A 25,233-nucleotide genomic window follows, 5' to 3' on the forward strand; every position below is an offset into this window, starting at 1 on the left:
GTGATCGGGGACCCGATTGCAAGGGGAGTCGACAGGCGTTTCTGTCACCGCGAATGAGACTCTCGAATGGTATGTTGCCTCCTGGATGGCAGGATTAGGGATGTCTCAGAGCAGCTGCAGGGTATTCTGAAGGAGGAAGGTTTACAGCCAGTGGTTGTGGTACATGTTGGTACCAATAACATGAGTAGAAAAAGGGATGACGTACAACAGGAATTTAGGGAGTTAGGTAGCAGATTAAAGAGCAGGACTTCTAAAATTGTAATCTCTGGATTACTTCCAGTGCCACACGACCGAGTATAGGAATAGGAAGCCAAGTTCGATGAATGCGTGGCTAAAGGGATGGTGTAGGAGGGAGGCTTTAGATTTTAGGATCACTGGGACAATTTCTGGGGTAGGTGGGGCCTGTACAAACTGGACAGGTTGCACCTGAACTGGAACGGATCCAATATCCTTGTTGAGAGGGTTGCCCGTGCTGTTGGAGAGGTTTCAAACTAATTTGGCAGGGGAATAGGATGCAGAGTAGATGGACAGTTGAGGGCGAGGTTCAGACAAATATAGAAGACCATCCAGCAAGCAGAGAAGACATTGGCACGATAAAGCATGTAGGAGGATTGGAAGGCTAAATTGCATCAATTTTGATGTGAGCAGCCTGTCCGGTAAGTCAGATGAACTTAAGAGCATTGTTCAGCATATGGAAATATGATATTGCTACAATCACTGAGATATGATCGAAAGGAGGGCAGGACTGGCAAGTCAACATTCCAGGGTACAGAAGTTTCAGGTGTGATAGGAAGGGACATTGAATTATTGCTAAAACAGACCATCACTGCAGTAATGAGGATGTACTAGAAGGCTCTTCGAATGAGGCCATGTAAGTGGAGCTTAGAAATAAAAAAGGGTGAGCTGGGATTGCAGCACAAGCTTCCCAACAGTCGGAGCGAGATAGATATGTAGGCAAATCATAGAGAGGTGTGAGAGGAAGTTACGCTATTTTTCACCTGATTAAAAAGACGTTGGAAAGCTGGTTGCAAAAAACACATTTCCACGAGAGTCAGCCTAAAAGCTCTCAAGCCAACAGTTTCAAACTCGTAACATTTGAACTTTGCAGCTCATTAGCATCACCCAGTAACAAACATTGATGGCGAATATAGCAAATATGTTGACATGTGGCATATTTATTGCTTTGTATCTATCATCTCCTATTTGGCGGCACGGTGGCACAGTGGTTAGCACTGCTGTCTCACAGCACCAGGGTTCTGGGTTCGATTCTCGGCTTGGGTCACTGTCTGTGCGGAGTCTACACATTCTCCCCATGTCTGCGTGGGTTTCCTCCGGGTGCTCCGGTTTCCTCCCACAGTCTGAAAGACGTGCTGGTTAGGTGCATTGGCCATGCTAAATTCTCCCTCAGTGTACCCGAACAGGTGCCGGAGTGTGGCGACTAAGGGATTTTCACAGTAATTCATTGCAGTGTTAAAGCAAGCCGACTTGTGGCACTAATAAATCAATTTTGAACTATGATTAATAAACTAATGTATGTTACATAAAATGGCTACATACGTCAAAGATCAAAATTTATGAAACACATATATGGGCTTAGTTCTGTTTCATAACTGGTGCCACTTTGTGTTACTTGACCAAAACTGTCAGTTTCTGAGGGTGATAGTCCAGTGCAAAACTGATTTCACGATTTTGACCCAGCGACAGTGAAGTAATGGTAACATATTTCCAAGTCAGGACGATGTGTAACTTGGAGGAAAACTTGCAGGTGATAGTGTTCCTATCATGCCATTGTCCTTGATTGGCGGTAGTGGGTTTAGAAGGTGTTGCCCAAGGAACCTTGGTGAGTTGCTGCAGTGCATTATTCCAATATGCAAAAAGGGAAGGAGAGAGAAAACAGGAATTATAGACCAGTAAGACTAACATTGGTAGTGGGGTAAATTCTCAAATTAATTATCAAGGACTTTATAGCAGAGTATTTAGAAAGCAGTGGCAGGATCAGACAGAGTCAGCATGGATTTATGAAGGGAAAATCACGCTTGACAAATCTGTTGGAATTCTTTGAAGATGTAACTAGTAGAGTTGACAAGGGGGAGTCAGTCGATGTGGTATATTTGGACCTTCAGAAAATGTCTGACAAAGTCCCGCATAAGAGATTATCGTGCAAGATTAAAGGGGTAAGTTTTTCACTCAGAGGGTGGTGGGTGCATGGAATCGGCTGCCGGTAGTGGTGGTGGAGGCGAATTTGATAGGGTCTTTTAAGAGACTTTTGGATAAGTTCATGGAAGTTAGTAAGATAGAGGGTTATAGGTAAGCCTAGTAGGTAGGGACATGTTCGGCGCAACCTGTGGGCCGAAGGGCCTGTTTGTGCTGTAGCTTTTCTATGTTCTAAGAAGACATTACTACCTGAATGGCTGTAAATTGAGAGAGCGGAGTGTGCAGCAGGACCTGGGTGTCCTTGTGCACCAGTTGCTGAAGGTAAGCATGCAGGTGCAGCAGGTGGGAAAGGCAGCAAATGGTATGCTGGCCTTCATTACGAGAGGTTTCGAGTACAGGAGCAGGGATGTGTTGTTGCAATTATACACGGCCTTGATGAGGCCACACCTAGAATACTGTGTGCAGTTTTGGTCTCCTTTTCTGAGGAAGGATGTTCTTGCTCTCGAGGGAGTGCAGCGAAGGCTTACCAGGCTGATTCCGGGGATGGCGGGACTGATGTATGAGGAGAGATTGACTAGGTTAGGGTTGTTTTCGGTGGAATTTAGACGAATGAGAGGGGGGATCTCATTGAGACTTATAAAATTCTAACAGGACTAGACAGGATAGATGCAGGGAGGATGTTCCTGATGGTGGTGGGGGGGGGGGGGGGGGGGGGGGGGGGTGCAGAACCAGGGGTCATGGTCTGAGGATACAGGGTAGACCATTTAGGACGGAGATGAGGAGACATTTCTTCATCCAAAGAGTGGTGAGTCTGTGTAATTCATTACCACAGGAAGTAGTTGATGCCAAAACATTGAATGTATTCAAGAGGCTGCTGGATATGGCACTTGGGGCGAACGGAATCAAAGGTTATGGGAAGAAAGCAGGATTAGGCTATTGAGTTGAATGAGCAGCCATGGTTGTGATGAATGGTGGAGCAGGCTCGAAGGGCCGAATGGCCTCCTCCTGCTCCCAAATTCTATGTTTCTATATTGTAGATCGTACATACTGCTGCCACTGTGTGTTGCTGGTGGAGAGAGTGAAAGTTTAAGGTGGTGGATGGAGTGCAAATCAAGCAGGTTGCTTTGTTCTGGATGATAGAGTTTCTTGAATGCTGTTGGAACTGCACTCACTCAAGTGGAGAGTATTCCACCTGATTTGTGCCTTGTAGATGATGGACAGGCCTTGGAGAGTCAGGAGATGAGTAACTCATTGTTGAATTCCCAGCATCTGACCTGCTCTTGAAGCCACTGTATTTATATGACTTGTCTAGTAAGTGCAATAGATATTGAGAAATAAGGAATGGGCTGCAGAAGGATACTACAAAAATCCAAAGCCAATGACCATGAGATGCGTGACTTTGTTGAGTGGTATTGCAGACAACAAAGATTGATTTTTACTTATAAGGTGGACTTAAATCTTTTGACTCTAAATTATTAATTGCAGGAAAAGTACCAATATAGTTTCTACCATAAAGAGAGAAACAAATCATACAAAGCTTTAAGTGCAATTCTTATTATGGCTAAAAGCTTACTTCCTTTAGGAGGTTGATGTTGTCAAAGTAGAAACATGCAACGCAATGAGCTCCGGCTTTTCATCAGTAGCCCACTTCAGTTAGCGCATCAGAGTTGTTCACATCATACCTTTTGTTCTCCCATGGTACTTTTTCTTACGAAAATTGAATGATTTAATGCATGCTCCATCAGCATCATTTCAACTCCAGGATTATTATTCCTTTTCTTCGCCTCAACATATTCTGCTCTGTTTCGTGGGAAGTTGAGTCTTTTGTCTGGCTGCATTAGTTATTCTCGGCAGAGGAGTGCTGTGGGTTTTCAGGAAGTAAAGTGCTCTGACTCTGAAGGTGCTTTTACATCAGTCATTACATTTCAACAAAATGGCTATTTATTAATCTCCCAAAACACAGCACAAACAAGCTGGAAGTATACTGGTGCTGGAAGCACATTTGCATGTTTGGGCACTAGATTGTTGGTTTTCTCCTTCCAGATCAGCCTCGTGGCATTATTATTCACTATCGTTGTAATGAATAGTATCATTGAATTATTAACAACCATTTGTGGCAAAGCAGAGGCAACTGAAATTGTGTCAATTTCAGCATTTAAAGAGACCATTTAAACAGGTTTGGTGGTAACATAAAGCTCAAAGCAATAAATACATCTTGGTGCTAACACTATTATCGTACTTGGGAGGGTGATACAGAACCTGAGGTTGTGAAAGGCACTTTATAGCACGTGGGCTTTGAAAGGCAGGTGACAGGGGTGGAAAAAGGTGAAATGCTCAAAGAGGGAGAAAGTGCTGGTGGAGTAGGGGTTCGGCCAAAGTGTGATCTGGTGATAAGTGCCACAGTGCAACCATGATGATCTTGTTGGCAAGTGGTGAAAGATGCAGCCAGGTTGCGGGTGGGGTGAGGGGGTGGGGAGGGGGGTGCGGGTGAGAAAAACTACTTGCAGAGTCCACAGGGTCAGCAGTGGGACGTGATTAAGTTAATGGAGCAGGAATTCTCTGCTACAGCATCTTGATTTCTCAACTTTTAAAAACCTTATCAAGACCAATTTACATAAGAACTAGGAGCAGGAATAGGCAATTCAGCCCTTCGAGCCTGATCCGCCATTCAATATGGTCATGACTGATCTCATCTCAGCCTCAACTCCACTTTCCTGCCTGTTCTCCATAACCCTTCAACCCATTAATAATTAAAAATCTGTCTATCTCTTCCTTAAATTTACTCACTGTCCCAGCATCCCCCGCACTTTGGGGTAGTGAATTCCACAGGTTCACAACCCTTTGACTGAGAGAAGTAATTTCTCCTCATCGGCTTTAAATCTGCTGCCCCCTATCCTAAACCTATGACCCCTTGTTCTACACTGCCCCACAAATGGAAGCATCTGCGCTACGTCAACTTTGTCAATCCCTTTTGTCATCTTATCTACCTCAACTAGATCTCCTCTCATTCTTCTAAACTCGAGACAGTATAGGCTTAAACTGCCTAATCTCTCTTCGTAAGACAAACCCTTCAGGTCTGGAATCAACCTGGTGAACCTCCTCTGAACTGCCTCCAATGCCACTACATTATTCCTCAAATAAAGGGACCAAATCTGTACACAGTACTCCAGGTGTACTTTCACCTTGTATAGTTGCAGCAACTTTTCTTTACTTCTATACTCTATTCCTTTCACTATAAATGCCAAAACTTCATTCGCTTTCCTTACTACCTGCTGTACTTGCATATCAGTTTTCTGCGACTCATGCACGAGGACATGCAGATCCCTCTGCATCCCTAAGTCTCTCTCCATTTAGATAAATAAGTTGCCTTTCCATTTTTCCAAACAAAATGGATAACGTCACATTTATCCACGTTAAACTCCATCTGCCATATTTTGGCCCACTCACCTAACCTATCTATATTCATTTGTAAATTTCTTATTTCCTGATTGCAACTTACTATCCCATCTATTTTAGTGTTATTTGCAAATCTGGCTATATTACCTTCTATCCCTGCATCCAAAGCATTAATCTAGATTGTAAATAGTTGGGGCCCCGAGGACTGAACCCTGTGGCACCCCCATTAGTTACATCTTGCCAACCAGAAAAAGACCCATTCATCCCATCTCTCTGCCTTTTGTCAGTTAGCCAGCCAGTGGGAATGGAGGGATACAAAAGAATGGTCTAGTTTGGACCAGGGAGCGGCACGGGCTTGGAGGGCCGAAGGGCCTGTTCCTGTGCTGTATTGTTCTTTGTTCTATCCAAGTTAATAAATTATCCCTAACCCCATGTGATCTTACCTTGTGTATTAACCTGTGCAGCACCTTATCAAACGCCTTCCTAAAGTCCAGATATACTACATCGACAGGATCCCCCATTATCTACTTGGCTTGTTACATCTTTGAACAACTCTAGCAAATCAGTTAAACATGATTTGCCTTCATAAAACCATGCTGACACTGATGGATTGCGTTTTGACTTTCCAAATGTCCTATTATTACTTCCTTAATGATGATTCTAACAATTTCCCAACAAGACATGTTAAACTCTACATTTCCTACTTTCTGTCCCTCCCTTTTTGAATGAGTGTGTTACATTAGCATTTTTCCAATCTACTAGAATCTTTCCTGCATCCAGGAAATTTTGGAATATTATAACCAATGGATCCATTATCTCCACTGCCACTTCCTTTAATACCCTAGGATGTAGGCCACCAGACCCTGGGGAATTGTCTACCTTCAATCCTAATAATTTGTTGAGTTCTATTTCCCTATTGATGCTGATTGTTCCTCCCTTTCTATTACCTCTGCATTACCTGTTACTACTGGGATGGTACTAGTGTCCTCCACTGTGAAACCGGAGGCAAAATATTGATTTTGCATCTTTGTAATTTCTGTGTTCCCCACTATTAACTCCCTGGTCTCATCCTCCAAGGGACTGACATTCACTTTAGCTACTCTCTTCCCTTTTATATACTTATGGAAGCTTTTCCTATCCTTTTATATATTTTGTGCTAGTTTTCTTTCGTATTTTACCTTTGCACTTTTTATTACTTTTTTAATAACCCTTTGTTGATCTTTATTTGATTAACCTTTAGATCACTCCCTGCCAGCTTGCTATCATTCTCCCTGTGGACACTGCCAGAGGTTCATTCTCACTGCCCCTTTACCTGCAGTAAAACACGTTTTGTAACACCAAGGACACATTACAAGTGTGAGCTGTTAACAGGAGGGATAAATAAAGCCTGTTGCTGCATTGAGGTCAGTAAAATTCAATCGGAAATCACACAGAGTAAGATAGGTTCACAGTTGTCAAAGTAAGAGAAGTAAATTTTCCTCCAACTATTCTCCTAGTTTGCAGCAAATGTAAAACTAATCTTCAGTATAATATTTTAGTAATTAAATCAAAAGACTATAGAAAAATGTCCTTTAGGCATCTTAAAGTTAAAGTTTAAAGTTAAAGTTGATTTATTAGTCACAAGTAGGCTTACATTCACACGGCAATGAAATTACTGTGAAAATCCCCTAGTTGCCACACTCCGGCGCCTGTTCGGATACACTGAGGGAGAATTTAGCATGGCCAACATACTTAACCAGCACACCTTTGGACTGTGGAAGGAAATCGGAGCACCCGGACGAAACCCATGCAGTCACGGGGAGAATGTGCAAACTCCACACAGACAGTGACCCAAGCCGGGAACTGAACTTGGGTGCCTGGCACTGTAAGGCAGCAGTGCTAACCACTGTGTCACCGTGCCGTCCCAACTAAATGAGTGCACATTCAATGTCCAGTGTTTTTATCACTTGAAGTTTCTTATGAAAGTTGTCTCAGGTCACACTCAGAAATGAGGCACAAGATGAGGTTAAATTTCTTCAGGTTGTACAGACAGGAAGTGGAAGATAGGAATGAAGAAAAGGTCAAGAACAACTTCCCATTAGAACCTCTTGCTATGCAAAACAGTATGATGTATCTGATCCTGTTGTCCATTATAGCTAAGTTTAAATCTCGAACTCAGTCCAACTGCCCTGCTAGTGTACTTTATTTCCTTTCATTGCAACAAAAAAGGTATCTCCTTCAACTTCCCCAGAACAAAATAAATGAAGTTATAAAAATGCACAGCAAGCAATTTGTGCTCAAGATGCCAACAATGTTTTATCTCATGGATGAAACCGCACTTGTCTCAGGAAGCATATTTTGCGCATATAGTAAAGCAAAGCTGAAAGGCAGAACATCTCCTTGGCTGAAGTGACTGTACTCACTTTATCACACAGCTCTTCAAATGTGCAGTCTGCAATGGTTCCACAAGCTTTGCTCAGTCTCAGTTCTCTGCCTTGCACTTTCAAAATCCTTGGTCTTGTTACTATGGAAACATGAACAAAGAATCAGCCTTGTCTGGATAATTACTATAAAATTCATCTCTTATACCTTGGAAATGCATGGTTTGATGAATAATAGCACATGATTCAACACAGAAATTAGACAAAATACTGATACAATGACAACCACTTGAGTGTGGCATCAACCCATATACAGCAATGGAACTTACTAATTGGTCAGTGGAGATTGGGCATTGTGTTCTAAATGTATTCTCTTTCAAGGGAAATTAACTTACGTACTATCATTTTGTTTCTGAGCCAGCTCATCAAATAGCTTATCCATGACAGCCTCCACATCAGCTTCACTTGTGCTACAGTGAAAAGAATAATGGAATATGAAATTAATAACACTTGAAGCCAACATCAAACAGCTGCCCAGGCTCGCTTAGCTTTTTGCCCATCAAAAAAGAACAGGATGTTATGCTCTAAATACAAACATTAGATTTATAATACACTTTAAAGCTTGGAATATTAACTCTCAGGTAGATGATTCTATCTTATTTGCATACACTGAAAGACTTCTGTGATTGAAACCTAAGCCAGTAATGAGGCAATACAAGCGAACCAAATCCATTAATGCTATGTGTATACAATGAGAAGAAAGGACCATGGGTTTCTCTTGCATGCAAAACAAGAGCAAGAGAACAGATCAGTCATTCTTCTGAAGAAACAGCTTTTGAAAATGTACTGAGATGGTACATCATTCAGACTAAATATGGCTAAGTAGCTTGTTATAAAAGTCAAATTAAAGCAGTGTGTTGAGAGAGCATGTTACAGTTAAGCTTATAAAATATTATGAGTGAATGCATACAGATTTGAAATCAGAAATCAAGTAACTACTCAAGCTCTTCGGAACTGCATTATTATTTACAAAACAGTGCAGAGTAAAGTAACTGTCAAGGATTTGGTAATAATCAAAGGAAATGATGAATGGAAATCGATCTAGGTATTGGTGCTTGAAGATCATATCAGAATATTCAAAATGAACAACAACGCAAAGGAGCAACTTGTACCTGAAAACTGTCTTCAAGTCGATTTTTAGAAAAGTCAAACTGTTTAAATTAAAGACCAGAACTTAGTATTGTGCATCTGAAATGCCTGGGATGTTTTTCCTACGTTAAAGGTGCTGGATGAGTGGAAGTTGTTCTATTTTGACTTCAGTTAAGCAAGAGAAAGAAAAGCTATTAACTGATGTAAATGGGTGAAATATTTAAACAACTTCTGGATAATTTTGTTCCAAAATTTGCTGAGTGTAAATTTCTCTCTTAACTGGCACAACAAATACTCAGATGGGTTACAAAATGGTAACATAGAGAGGGCATTAAATTAGTTCATTAACTGCTCAAACTTTGTTGGAGTTAATTATGAATTTTATATAAAGTGCTATATGCATTACAATCTTGAAGCACCTACTATTCTACATCACTCAAGAGACATACTGGTACTTTAACAAAGGAAACATACCCGGTTCAGTCACAAATAGAATCTGCCAAAGTGAGCCAATCAATAGAAACTGATCTGAGGACAAAACAAGTGGTCATAAGTCTCGGTGGCCAGGTGTGGGTGTTGGTGAAACTGTACCAGTGTAAAGCTGCATGATAAGGCAATGCCAACTGAGATAGCCAACAATTTAATTTAAAGTTGAGGGTCTATTGATGTACTGGATACTATTAAATACCATTGGTGGTCACACTACAGCAAATATATTTTTGAAATTGATCAATTTTTTTCAATATTTTAGTGCGTGACATGAGAGAACCTATGGTTGTAAAATCCTTCACAATAATGTTTAATGCCAGTCTCCCTCTTAGACTTTCTAATCTTCTTGGCTTCCCTTCTTAATCTGTAGTCGGCCTGATTTTCTTTTGTATTATCAGCCCAAATTTATCATATGCCTCTTTTTAAAGTCTCACTTAAATTTCTCCATTCATTCAAAGAACTCCTGTTTTTGTTGCGCCCTCATTACTTCTTGTGGGAATATGGCTGGTCTGCACCTTAATCAGTTTTCTTTAAAAGTTTCCCATGGTTTGCACATTGCCTTGTTTAACATTTCCTTTCCAATTTATTTGGCTAGTTTCTTTTGCACCTCATTAAATTGGCTTTTTATTCCAGTCAAGAACCTTTAACTTTTTCAGTTTCCTTTCCTTTTAAGTTTTCATATTGAGCCTAATTATATGATGGTTATTATTTCCTGGATGTTCCCCGATGCCTTGCCTCCTTGCCACACTTAATTTCCTACGAGGCCTGACATGGCCACCTTCTTTGTTGGACAAAACTGCACCAATCCTGGACACAATGGCACATTCCCTCGTCTTTCGTTGTCTATTACATCACTTTTAGTGGGGAACAATATATCTATTTCACTCAATGATTATCGTCAGGAATGTAGAGGTAGGATATTGTACACTCTAGCCTGTGCCTTTTTGATTTGACCCATGAACTTTGAATATCAACCCTCAGCTGCACTTTCACGCATTAGTACAAATAATTATAATTTCCTTTGGCACTGAAATTTCCACGTAGTACCAAAATATATTTTCAATATCATTATTAAAATCGACTGCATTACAATCGGCTCGGTTCAACATCACTGAGAATTCAATGTTTAAATAACTGGAACTAGTGACAGAATTTGCATCCAAAAAACGGAGCTGATATTCCTCTGTTTTGACGAGGTTTTATTCATTTAATTCATGTCTGCTGACAATGTAAAATTAACCCCAATGTCACTTAATAGTCTCAGACAAAAAACACACACAAATGTTAGACTATACTGCCTCATCTTTTTATAGCACCATTATTCCCAAGCCTTGCCAGAATTATATTGCAATCCTTAGTTAGAGGCAGTGTGCAGGATTTTATTTTAATAGCCTATTCCACTTAACTCCAAAACTACATTTTTAATTTCTTACGGTGTTGGTACATGTTTATGACCAGAAAGCATACCTCGTCGCTGTTTTCATACAAAGTGTTTGTAAAGAAGAATATGCTACAGGATTGCCCTGTAAAATAGACACTTCTTTTCATATTCGAAATAAAAAGAAAGAATAATGGAGTAAATTTTGAAAAGTAGTTTTCTTTCTTTAGGTTTCACATGCACACACTAGCTGTGCACCTTATTTCAATATAAATTACACCCCAATTATCAACTTTTCCACACATATTGAAAAGAAATCTAGTCTGTGTTCCCTGTTAGCATTTTGCACTTTGTTACAAAGTGCATTTTTGCATCATTTTTAAAAGGGTGGACTGGTGAAAATAATTTGTGTGTTTTAAATAAATGGTTTTGTTTTAAAAGTCAAAATACTTTCTTTGGATGTTTGCTACATACAAATATTTCCAATGCACATTTTCAGAAATATGCTAAACGACATTTATGTTGCTCATGTTCTACTGTGCTGCCCTGAGCGGTGTTTTCCAATGTTCGACCTTGCTTTTCTGCATTGTGCCTTAACCTTGCCAACACTTCCCATTTAGGGTTGGCCACTAGACAGTAGGTTTCCAGCACACCGAACTAAAGAAATCAGCTGCACATAAAGAAACCTCTTAACATCAGTTACTGTATTTGAAAATTATTCACATTTTCTACTTTATAAGCATTGTGACCATTTACAGGTCTCCTGCTGTGTATTCTTAAAGACACACACAATACCATGAATTCCAGCTCATCATTAACAATTCTAATCATGCAGAGTGTTCTGTCGCACCATGACTGACTGTAACTCGCAGGAAAACATTTCCACTGTTGTGGACCAAGATTGAGAAACAAAACACTGAAAATTGTGAACGCACTTTTCATGAGGTTATTATTTAAGAAACAGACCTTAAAGTTACTACAAGCATGAGTAGAGTAGCCTGCACAATATATTAAAAATGGATTTTGCACACAACTTAAAAATAAACTTTAAAACAATTCTGTTAGTGATGCAATCTCAATTTTCTTCCCCCAGTCAATGATTAAAATACATGGTGGAGAACGGAGTAACTATACGGAAAACACCATGACAAATAAACATGTTTGAGAGTTCTCAAGTATTAACAAGACCATTTAAAATAACATTGCTTTGAATATTAAAATTGACTCTTCAAATTGTCAAAATAGTTTTAATGATTGCAGAAATCTTTCAATTGCTTTCAACTTTTATCTGGCTTTCCGTGACAAATGGTCATTTCAGTTTAACATGATGTCTTCGAAAAAAGACAATTCTTTCCACAACTGTTATTTTGTTTGAGGTAGCGACTCTCATTTCGTTATCTAAACCTATAAATGCAGGAAAAAAATGGACTGAACATGTTGCCTTGTTTCAGTCCCGGGGTGATGGGACCTAGATTAGTGCTCGAGATTCCCCTGTCCTGAGCTCCAGTTTGCACTGCCATTGCAAGCAGTGAGGAAATTTATTCTAGATTTATTTTACTGAATTGAAATTCTATCAGTTGCTGTGGTTGGATTTGAACCCATGTCCGCACAGCATTAACCTGGGCCTCTGGATTAGTAGGCCAATGACATTACCACTACACCACTATCTCCACTTTAAAGGAAGAGACAGTGAACAGCACGGTCGGCAGGAAATTGATTCTATTAACTGGAGATAGTTAATTGAATTTTAAACAGAGCAATCCTATTTAAGTCTAAAAATTTATTCTGCCAATATTGGGGGAATTAACCCTCAATACATTTGTATGTTCCTCAGCTGTCCATTATGTTAATGATTCATTAACCTATTAAAATAACACACTTGGGAATGTCACACTCCTGAATTATATTTACATGTTAACAGGCAAGTGTAATTTATGGGCTTCAGTCACAAAGTTAAATAAATAATTCGGTGCCTAATTAGTCCTAACTACAGGTGAGTGGCTCATCTCCCGGCTCCCTACTTGGTCAGCGGTGGTGTGACTAAGCCACTTGTGGTGATGGACATTGAAATCCCCAACCCAGAGTACATTCTGTGCTCTTATAATCCTTACTGCTCCGTCCAAGTGATGTTCAACTTGGAGGACTACAGATTCATCAGCCGAGGGAGGATGGTATGTGATAATGAACAGGGCATTTCAAAGCCCATGTTTGACCTGATGCAATGCAGATTGATGGGATCCAGAATCAATGCTGAGAAATCTCATGACCATTCCCTCCCCACTGTCTATCACTTTGCTGCCAACTGTGTGGATCTGTCCTGCCGGTGAGACAGGAAAGCCCAGGGGTGGTGATGAAGGGGTTTGACAAGTTGGCTGACCGGTATGATTGAGTCTGTGGCTATGTTCATCTGTGAGGAAGTTCTCCCAATTCTGGGGTATGTCAGCAAGGAGAACTTTGCAGAGCTCACCGGGCTAGTATGCCTTTGACATGTCCAAAGTCAATGCCTAGGTCAATGCCAGGTGGCCACTCCATATTATTATTGTTATTCTTTTGTGTAGCTGTTTGATTCATCTCGGAGGCTATTTAAAAGTCAACCCTGTTGTTGTGTACATGGAGTCACAGAGAGGATGCACATTATCTTCCATAAAGGGACAATAAGTGAATCAGTTGGACTGTTTTTAAGCTTTAAGTTTATTAGTATCACAAGTAGGCTTACATTAACACTGCAATGAAGTTACTGTGAAAATCCCCTAGTCGCCACATTCCAGTGCCTGTTCGGGTACACCAAGGAAGAATTTAGCATGGCCAATGCACCTAACCTTGTTATGACAACTCCAAGGAGAGTTGGTGGCATACTGGGGATAGGAATAGTGACCCAGAGGCCCAGGCTAATGCTCAGAGGACAGGAGTTCAAATCTCACCACAGCAACTAGTGGAATTTAAATTCAATTTATAAACCTGGAATTAAAGGCTAGTGTCAGTTATAGTGGCCATGAAATCATTTGTCGATTGTTGTAAATACCCATCTGGTTCACTGGTGTCTTTTCGAGAGGACAATCTGCCATACTTACCAAGTCTGACCTACATGTGACTCCAGACCGACTATAATGCAGTTAACTATTAAATGGCCTAGCAAGTTGATCAGTTGTTTCAAACTGCTACAAAGACTAACAAAAGGAATTAAATTAGATGGACCACCTGGCATCAATCTAGGCACCAGGAATGGCAATGGCATGCCCAGCCTGCAAAGTTATCTTTCCTAACACCTGGGTGCTAGTGCCAAAATTGGGAAAGCATGTCCCACAGACTAGTCAAACCACAGCCTGACATTATAAGGTATGTAAGGTATGATTCCACGAGTAAGACCATGTCCCAGACACCACTATTACCATCCCTGGTTATGTCCACCAGCAGGACAGACCCACAAGAGATGGTGGCACAGTGGTATACAGTCAGGACGGAGTTGCCCTGAGAGTCCTCAACATTGACTCTGGACTCCATGAAGTCTCATACATCAGGTCAAACCCAATTAGACCTTTACAAATACATTCAAATTTGTAAAGATAACACAATTTACGATGTCTATCTTATGCTCTAAAATTTATGCTAAGTATGCAGTACATGTAAATTAATAGGTGAACTGTGGTTAGATACACTACACTTCAAAACAAGAGATGGATGCCACCAAAGCAAAGTCTATGGATTTCGCACCAACCCTCAGTCACTTGTTACACCATGAACCAAACGGTTTCACAGAAACCTGTCTTTCTCATAAGGGCTTCCAATTTCCACATTCAAAGAACTCGTCTTGGAATTCTCTCCCAAATGATGCTTTTACTCAAACATCTTCAACAAGAATCCATCTCCGGGGCTTCAGTCTCTCTATCTGATGTTTCCTTCGCCTGGATATGTACATGCATTCAAGTTTCACCTTCCAGTTATTCAGCTGTGCCAGGCAGAACACAACCACCCCAAAGGTAGTAGTAAGGAGTTATCAATCTCTGGCTGTTTCCTCAGATCTTCTGGCTTCTTTCATGCCCCCTTTGTTCCAAATCTGCTCCCCGCAGCTCTATCCATGTTGGGAACTTTCCCTCTGCTCCTTGCTTTTAACTTCACTGAACAGGGCCTTTCTCAGTTTTCTGTCCTTTTCCCTTGGCTAGACGGTGTTCTTGGGATCTCTTTCTATCCACTCCCTGATTTGGGAGCACCTCCTTTGTTTTGGGACCTGCTCCCTGGGCACTTTCTTTTGGAATGGTGCTCCTCTTCCAGGTCACCTGACCATTTCATGCAGTTTCACTTTTGGATCTTTTTTCTCGCAGGAGTGCAGAGCTAGTTTCTTGGATGAAGTTGTAAAGTAACAAACTGCATGTATGTGCAGAGTTGTTTACAAGCCTGGAAATGAGAAAAGGCGTAACCTATGTACATGCTGCCATTTTCTGGCTGGCACATACTCAGAACTCGAAGGCTGAAAAAGAGTGAACTGCACACGCGTAGCCATTCTATGACTGGTACATGCGCAGCGACCACTGGGGCCCACTGGAAATTGTAGTTACTGAACTCCGAGGACCAGACTTCCGATTTAAGGGGAAGTTTTTACCTACACAAAAGGCTAGTAAACAGGTACAGCAAGTAATTGGAAAAACTAACAGAATGTTATCATTTGTTATGAGGGGAATTGATTAAAGTAGGGAGGATATGCTTCAGGACATTGATTTGATTTGATTTATTATCATCACATGTATTAGTATACAGTGAAAAGTATTGTTTCTTGTGCTCTACACAGATAAAACATACCATTCATAGAGAAGGAAATGAGAGAGTGCAGAATGTAGTGTTACAGTCATAACTAGGATGTAGAGAAAGATCAACTTAATGCCAGGTAAGTCTATTCAAAAGTCTGATGGCAGCAGGGAAGAAGCTGTTCTTGAGTCGGTCAGTGAAGAAACTGTTCGAGTCGGTTGGTACGTGTCCTCAGACTTTTGTATCTTTTTCCCGATGGAAAAAGGTGGAAGAGAGTATGTCCGGTGTGCATGGGGTCCCTAATTATGCTGGCTACTTTTCCGAGGCAGCGGGAAGTGTAGGCAGTGCCAATGGATGGGAGGCTGGGGGTTTGAGTGATGGACTGGGCTTCGTTCACGACCCTTTGTAGTTTCTTGTGGTCTTGGACAGAGCAGGAGCCATACCAAGCTGTGATACAACCAGAAAAAATGCTTTCTATGGTGCATCTGTAAAAGTTGGTGAGAGTTGTAGCAGACATGCCAAATTTCCTTAGTCTTCTGGGAAAGTAGCTTTCTTAACTAAAGCATCTGCATGGAGGGACCAAGCCAAGTTGTTGGTGATCTGGACACCTATAAAACCTGAAGCTCTCGAATATTTCTACTTCATCCCCATTGATGTAGACAGGTGCATGTCCTCCACTACGCTTCTTGAAGTCGATGACAATCTCCTTCGTTTTGTTGACATTGAGGGAGAGATTATTGTCGTCACACCAGTTCACCAGATTCTCTGTCTCTTTCCCGTACTGTGTCTCGTCATAGTTTGAGATCCGACCCACTATGGTGGTGTCATCAGCAAACTTGAAAATCAAGTTGGAGGGGAATTTGGCCATACCGTCAAATGTGTACAAGGGGCTGAGGACACAGCTTTGTGGAGCACCGGTGTTGGGGATGATCCTGGAGGAGGTGTTGTTGCCTATCCTTACTGACTGCGGTCTGTGCGTTAGGAAGTCTAGGATCCAGTTGCAGCGGGAGGAGCCGAGCCCCAGGCCATGGAGTTTCGAGATGAGTCTTGTAGGAACAACGGTGTTAAAGGCTGAGCTGTAGGCCATGAAAAGGAGTCTGACATGGGTGTCTTTGAGACTGTGACCCCTAATATTGTTACTACTTCACTCCAACATTAGCAGCATCCTATTCTCAAATGAAAGTGTACTAATTTGATGCCCTCCAATGTTCCTCTGCCTTCACAGCACTGTGGGTGTACCTGCATCAGATGGAACTGCAGCAGTTCCAGGCGGTGGCTCTCTGCTACTTTCTCAATGGTAATTAGCTGGCCCTGCCAGCGATGCTTCCATCCCATGAAATAATAAAAACAAAGATGATTTACATTTTGGTCCCTAATTGGATCCACCATTCCTCTTTTTCTATATCTGTGCTTGTAAAATCTTTAGGATTCACCTTTATGTTAGCTGCCAATTTCCTCTTACTCCCTCCCTCTTGGTCTCTTTTTCCTATTTTAGATCTCTGCTGTTATTTCTGTACTCAGTTTTGGTTCTCTATCGTATTACATGAGTCATAAGTCCCTTTTTTTCTGTTTCATTTTAATATCGTTATCTAATTCATTCAGGGAGCTGAAGCTTCAGATGCTCTACCTTTCTACCCTACGGGAATTTGCCAACTCTGTACTTGAATCATTTGTTCTTTCAAGGCCTCCCATAACTCAATTGCTGTTTTGCCTCCCAATTTTTGATTCGAATCCACTTAGAATCATCTGAACTCCCACCTAATCCCATCTGCCGGCACTTGGCCCATAGCCCTAAATGTTATGACGTGCCTCCTGCTCATCCGGATACTTTTTAAACGATGCGAAGCAACCCCCCTCTATCACCCTCCCAGGCAGCGCATTCCAGTTGGGCACGAACCCTTTTTAATTCCCTGAAATTAACATTCCTCCAGTTAAGCATTTATATGCTAGATTACTCACTGTCCTTTTTCATTTCATTGGGTTCAGAATAGTTCAGACTTGTATTTCCTTCAAGTATTCATGAAGAAGACATCAAGAAACCACCTCTTGCATTCTTTTACCCAGTCACGTTGTTCATGGCTGACGCAACTCAAAGGTACATATTTAAAATAGTTATGATCACTGTTCTCAAATGCTCCTTGACTGAAACATGTTCCATTTGGCCCATTCAAAACTAGTCCAGTACTGTTTCCTTCGTTATTGGGCTGGAAACATAGTGATTAAGAAAGTGTTCTTGTACATATTTCAGAATTTTCCCCCCGCTACACAATTTACACTGTCATCATCCCAACCTATATTAGAATAAATGAAATCACACATTATCAGTGCTCTATATTTCTTGCATCTTTCTATAATTTGACTGCAGATTTGCTCCTCTACCTTCTTGCCACTATTTTGTGCCCTATGGTGTACACTAGGTAGCATAATAGTTCCTTCATCCTAACTAAATAAAGTATATCTTTGCTTCATCAAATACATCATCCCTTTGCAGTGTTGTAATAGATTTTTTGACCAAGACCACCAGGCTCATCCTCTCGTTGCTGAACACTTCGTCGGCAGAAATATTAAATTCTGAATTATGCCACTGCTTTAGTCAGATCTGTTATTACCACTACAATATACCATAATCATTGCATAGCAAACGAGTCTGATTTGTGGAATTCTTCCTGTATTCGGAGCTCACTTTGGTGCAATGACATCTGTCAATTGCCATCACTGACACTGAAAAAAACACTCACCCAAAAACAAATAAAGCTACCCAATTTTTAAAACTACAGCTATCTTGGGAGTGATCGCCAGGCTTTACTTACATCCCAGGATTCTTCCAAGTATTCTCTAACTTTGTCCAAGTTAAAACTTTGCACAGTAACTTTGTCTAAACCTGTTTCTTCCATTCAAGTGTAAATTAAAGAAAGGTTATACTAAATGGCAGTTGGTTTATAATAGATCAGTAGAATAATTATTTTTCAACTGTAAATACAAGGTAAACACCCTGTAATTTTTCAACACAACAACCAGGGAGAAAAATGTTTTTTGATATTCAAATGGAATGTTTTCTTTGATTAAATCTATTTTAATTAATTATTAGTGTGTTTAAAATATTTTGAAATTTTTAAAAATAGAATAAAGCCTTTTTAAGGAAGGGGAGACAAACACAATTTAATTATTTGACTGATGGTGCATCCCAGGACTTTCTGGCTTCTTAGGCCAGTTAGTTCTTGTTTCATATTGTGTCGTTTCCTTACATTACAAAAGTGAAAATTTGAAACATTCCAAAGTTGTGAATGACTTTGGGCAGAATTTTCCTGTCCCACCCACCACAGGAATCGTAGTGGGCAGGGTCAGACCATGCGAAGGTCTGTTGACCTTGGGCAGGAAATTCCGGTCTTGGGACGAGCGCGGCCGGAAAATCCCGCCCGTTTTTCTTTCATAATCGCAGCAAGGATGAAAGGGAGACAAATCAGTGATGCATATAGAATAATTTTCGTGATTTGAGAACATTATTGAACAGATGAACATAGAACAGTTTTAAAAAGTTACAGCAACTTCTGCTACGTGGACAGACAGGAGAATCACACTTAGGTGTTACTAGTTACATTGTGCACTGGAATTGACAACAGTAAATGTGATTTTAAGATGAATAGTTCCTTCCTATTTAGCAATCAGTCCCAAAGAAAATAACGAAACAACATTTGTAAGTAGAGTAGCTTGTATACCATTTTTCTTTGGAACAGATGTCAAAATTACAGACTTTTTTTTCATAAACTGTCATGAATTTTAAATTGCTTTATTTCCTTTGTAATCAAAGAAGCAGACGGTGACTTTTGATCCCATGTTTAAAGTAGCTCATTTCAACAACAGAGTGACTGATAGGAAATTGTTCACGGTGTTTGAATATTCACAGTTACAACATGTTATTTTCCTGCCGACTGGATTGTGAGAACTGTGTTGAGCTTCACATTTGAATAATAGATATTATTCATATTTTATTATGCAACACTTGTTCATAGCATATTTGAAATGCAACTTCATTAAGTTGCTCTTGAAAACAGTTTTGAAAAAGAAATTGACGGACTAAAGGATACTTTTGCCTCACTTCTGGTGATCTCCGAAACATTAGCAAATAGAAATTTCACTATCAAATCACAATGTATTAGTCTTTGTCCTATCTTAGCTGCTTTTGGTGTTTGGCCTCCTTCTGTACTGTAGGGAGTTTATGATCAATTAATTATAGAATTCATTTTACTCGCAACTAAAAAATCTATTTTTCAAAATGACTATTATATTCCCACAGAAAAAGAATGTACAACGGGTCATTGACCCATTATGAACATTCCTCAATATATGTATTTTCACATTTTGATCATGCTATATTCAGCAAACCTTTTGGTTTTCATATTTCACTTTCGGTTGCAAATAAATATGAGGTGCTTCAGCCACTAACATTGGAGCCACGTTTCATACCAGTCACTGCAAAATCATTTGACAACATAGCACAAAACCATGTAAAAGTCAGTAAATGGGTAAGGAAAAAAAGCTACTCTGAAACCTGGTCAAAACATGCAAGCATAGGAAAGAGTCAGCAGCATTTACAGGGACAGCTCCACACCCCAATATGACTCATACTATCAGTAACATCTGACACACTTATTGATCACTGTTTTCCTTCTACTGTTCTCACTATTGGTCCTCAAGTGTGTGGCACCAGAGTTCTCAAGTTTGAAGGCTACTAAATATTATTGCTTGTAGGTCGACCAGGCATATAATACAATCCCCAAAAATCACTTTTTGCACACATTCGGCGTACAAGTCAACTCCCACCCTTTCAGCCACACCATACTATACTTGCATTAATAGTCAGCCTCAATTTTTCACCCCAGCATTGTACATTTTACTTAATATTTCCTCATAACTGGGCACAAAGGATCAAGGAAGAGCTACAAGTTGTGTTGTGAAGATGAGCAGAAGTTTAAGACACACCCGCACAAATTGGACCTGGTGCGTAAAACGATGAAGAGAAATCAGTTTTCCCACAAAACGAAGTAAGTATGAAGCTGGTTCCAAGCTAAAGGTTATAGCAGTTGCTAACTTGTCAGGTAACTGTGCTGCATGGAGGGAATTAGGTGTTAGAGAAAAACTGGTGAGAGAATGGAATCCACTCTGAAGATGTCTCAGGCCAAATGCACCATGAGAACAGGGGACCATTCACTGGCCTTAACTTGAGAAGCATGTATCAGAATGGGTCCTTGAAAATCGTCGAAATGGTTACATCATCTCCAGAAATGCATATAGACATTTACGTGAATATGGAGCTCTTGTGACACAGTGGGTAGCCTCTGCTTCTGAGCCAGAAGCTCCAGATTCGAGTCCTACCCCAGGACTTGATGGCCAAGGAAGGTGCATTCATAACGTGGCCTTTGGGTTGAGTGTCAACGTGCAAAATCCTTTCAACACACCAATGGCAAGTGATAAGAGCTGTAGAGACTCCTGGTCAGCCAGGCTTGATGTGGAGTGGCACCTCTCAAGGTATATGTCTCTGATGAAAGGCTAGCAACCTGCTCCAGGAAAAGCTAGCTATGGAAACAGATGTATGGAAACTGCCTTGTGTACAATTAGATATGAGAAGATAAGCAACAACAAGTGAGTCACATCAAGTCTCAAGTTCAGCAAAGATTTTAGAGCAACAGCTAAGTTGGTGTAGCTGCTTCATGGAACAAAAAAGTCTAATATCACTACAGAGGACCAAGATTGCTCAGAGATTCCAGTGATTCGTCAGACAGCGGCAAAAACATGAGTGCCCATTATGTTACATTGGCAGGGATGGTTGTGGAGAGATGATTCTGTTAAAAAAAGTGCTAAAGCTGATGCAGAGTGAGATCCTTTAAATGATGCCATTGCCAAAGTGACTCAGAATGAATTTGATGAACTCATCATGTCGGATGCTGAAGACAATGAATTTGATGGCTTTTAAAATGCTTTGATTGTGGTTAAAATTATCTTTGTGCTGTTAATTTATTCATTAAACTGTCTCACATTAATGTAATATGTTTTTTTTCACATTTCAAAGTGGCAAACACTCAATTCAGCTGGTCACTTTTATACTTGGCGTATAAATCGACCCCTGTTTTTAGAGAGATTTTCTGAGGCTTCAAAGATCGACTCGTAGGCCAACATTTATGATGCCCAATATTTGGCTACATTTTCCAGTTTCTGGATGAATGCCTCAATCTTTAAATCTGTATCTTAATATTTCCACTGACCACCGATTTATGTTTTCGTCATTGTGCAATTAGAATACAAATTTGAGAAGCATTTAGTGTCTAGCTCACTACAGCTACATCTGCACAATAATGATTTTGGTCCTATCCATGTTGTTGTGTTGCAGCAGTTTGAGATACTCATCATTATATCCCGCACATAATTGGGTCAAAATATCACCTATGCCTTTGGTCTAATTTCTCCAGGTTCAGGGAACAATAGTTCAGAATGCAGGGTCACTGCTATATTAAAGAATAATGAACACAAGTGCAGTGTGCACTAGATGTTAGCTATACATAATGATACAGATAGGCTGTATTCTGCATGTCTCCTTCTGTTCTTGATAGAACTGCAAAATACAATGAGAACTTAAGGATTCTAAAATGCAAAAGCTCCTAAAACCATCCAGGCATTTGGATTTGTGCTTTCATTATATTAAGCTCCTTGGGGCGGCACGGTGGAACAGTAGTTAGCACTGCTGCCTCACAGTGCCAGGGTCCCAGGTTCGATTCCCAGCTTGGATCACTGTCTGTGTAGAGTTTGCAAGTTCTTCCTGTATCAGCATGGGATTCCTCCGGGTGCTCCAGTTTCCTCCCACAGTCTGAAAGACATGCTGGTTAGGTGCACTGACCTGAACAGACGCCGGACTGTGGCGACTAGAGGAATTTCACAGTAATTTCATTGCAGTGTTAATGTAAGCCTTATTTGTGACTAATAAATAAACTTTTAAACTTTTTAAAAAACTTTAAACTTGTGCTTGGTCAACTTTCAGCAGAGTACATTAGTTTGGATCTTTTTCAAGCTAATGGCGAAAACATAATATAATCAGATCAGCCTTGATCTTGTTGGATGGTGGAGCAGGCTTGAAGGGCTTTATGGCCTACTCCTGCTCCTAAGTTCTTTGTTCCCATCTTCTTCAGAATGGGTAAGTATAGTTGAATAATTAAACATTCACAGATTGTAAGTTTGATCTTTAGTTGGCCAATGTTACCATCTGCTGTAGGTAAATGTCAAATCTGTTCAAATGCATTTTAACACAGACAAGCACGGCAGTGAACTGAAATCCTAAAATGGCCTGGGATCTTGCTTTACACCATTTGTTTTGTTAAATGCGCCACAGCATAAAAGCATTCATATTATAATTTAGGATAAACTTACTCGTGCTATTAAATCCATGTTGGTGCAAACTTCAGTGTTTCAATGGAGCTACCTAATTTTCTAGATCTTTCCCTGTATTCATTTACACTTTTCCTTTTCAAATATTTATGCAATTCCCTTCTAAGAGATGATTTTGGGTGGGATTTTCAGGCCTCGCTCGCCCCAAAACCGGAAAATCCTGCCCGAGGTCAATGGACCTGTCCATGGTCTGTCCCTCGTCCACTTTGTTTCCCGTGGCAGATGGGACTGTAAAATTCATCCCTTACCATCTGTCTAAAGAGCAAATCATTCCATTTTCTAATAACTGGTTGAAAAAAATTCTTCCAACCTCCCTCTTCATTTTTCCAGTGATGGTGCTTAATCTGTCCCCTATTACCAGGTCACCAATCAGTCGAAATAGTCTTCCAGTATCCTCTCAAAATCTTGACACCTTCTATTAGATTTCCCCTTTAAATTCTGTGTTCTAATGGGAAAAATATTTTTTGAACCTTTCCACTTAGCTATAACCACTTCTGTAATAAGGTGCTAGTGATTTTAAGTATACATTCCGTAATATCATTTCCTATAATTGGATCCATGCAATATTTCAAATGCAGTTTAGTCAATGCTTTGTATGAATTTAATATAATTTATTTGATTTTACATTCAATGCCCCTTTGTAATAACAGCTAATTTGTCTTTTTCTACTGTGCTCCCAACTTTAAAGATCTATCTATCTACATTCATGATTTTTCCCTGTTCATCTTCTTTTAAGGATCTTACTCTGTGAGGTATACTTCTTTCTCAAATTTACTACTTCACATTTCTATGCATAGAACTGGATTGTCATTTTTCTGCCTGTTCCACAAGCCTATCTACAGCGTCAGTTTCTTCTGTTCCTTAACTGGCATCCGAGAACTTTATAATTCTTTTTGAGTCCATGCCCAAACCATTTGTCAATGCGAGAGTTTCTAGCAGGGTCCCAGGGTACACCACAACCTGCCTCCTCCCAAAAAGATAAAGAAACCCCATACTCTTTGCTTTCCTCCCCATTGCCGTCTTGTTATCACTGTTTTTCCACTCTCTTTATTACCACCTTTCTTAGTCTCATATATCACCTGATCAAACATCTTCTGAACATCCATATATAAACTCATTGTATTCCTTTTCCCTGCATCAGTGCTAGTGGCATCTTTTCTGAGTCTGAAGACTGTGGGTTCAAGCCCACTCCAGGACCTGAGCACCTAAGCTAGGCTTATACTCCATTGTAGTACTAAGAGGGCTCTACTATCAGAGATTGCCCTATTTCGCTGAGATGTTAAACCAAGGTGTTTCCCTCTACTCAGGCTGATGGAAAAGATCCAATGATGCTTTCCCCCTCCATCCCCAAGAAGAAGCACAGATTGTTCTCGGTGTCCTAGCAACTACCCTGCCCCAATCAACACCCTAAAACATGCAAATTGGTCACTTGTCCAGTTGGAAGATTTTGGGGCTTTTTATTCATTCATGGGACGTGAGCTTTGCTGGCTGGCCAGAATTTATTACCCATCCCTAGCTGCCGTTGGAGGGCAGTTGAGAGTCAAACACACTACCATGGCTCTGGAGTCGCATGTAGGCCAGACCAGGTAAGGATGGCAGATTTCTTTCCTGAAAGGACATTAGTGAGCCAGATGAGTTTTTCCGATAATCGACAATGGTTTCATAGTCATCAGTAGATTCTTAATTCCAGATATTTTTTACTGAATCCAAATTCCACCATCTGTCGTGGCGGGATTCGAATCCGGGTCCCCAGAACATTAGCTGAGTTTCTTGATGAATAGTCTAGCGATTGCTCTGTGTAGATTGGCTGTTAAGCTTGCTGCAACAGTGACCACACTTAACATTCAAGTGCTTTGGTAAACCTTGAAGAAATGAAAGGCAGCACATAAATGCAAGTGTTGTTGACCCAGAAACTGTTGTTTGCTCAAACAGAAAGAAACAATGAAATTAGTCAAGCATGACCAATCCCCAATAAGACCATGGCTCAATAAATGTTTACATATTTCATCCAATCCCAAATGGGCTCTAGCAATTTTCCCACAACATTGTCAAACTGGCCTAAACTTCCCTCACTTATCATTTTACTCTTCACTGAGGAAGGACTTATTTATTTGCCACACTTCAGTCCTTTAC

General features: G+C 40.4%; 1 protein-coding gene across 2 annotated transcripts in view; it reads right to left on the minus strand.

The window, feature by feature from the left end:
* The window catches only part of LOC144493453 (AFG1-like ATPase), a 140,016-nt gene that overhangs the window by 20,559 nt on the left and 94,224 nt on the right, over positions 1 to 25,233 (minus strand). For both annotated transcript variants that reach the window (XM_078212385.1, XM_078212384.1), the window contains exons 9-10: positions 8,310 to 8,380; positions 7,953 to 8,053 (exon numbers count right to left, since the gene is read on the minus strand). In XM_078212385.1, coding sequence (XP_078068511.1) covers positions 7,953 to 8,053; positions 8,310 to 8,380 — 172 coding nt within the window. The remainder of the gene's footprint in view (positions 1 to 7,952; positions 8,054 to 8,309; positions 8,381 to 25,233) is intronic.

The sequence above is a fragment of the Mustelus asterias genome, chromosome 5 (assembly GCF_964213995.1).
Source record: "Mustelus asterias chromosome 5, sMusAst1.hap1.1, whole genome shotgun sequence".
Lineage (NCBI taxonomy): Eukaryota > Metazoa > Chordata > Chondrichthyes > Carcharhiniformes > Triakidae > Mustelus > Mustelus asterias.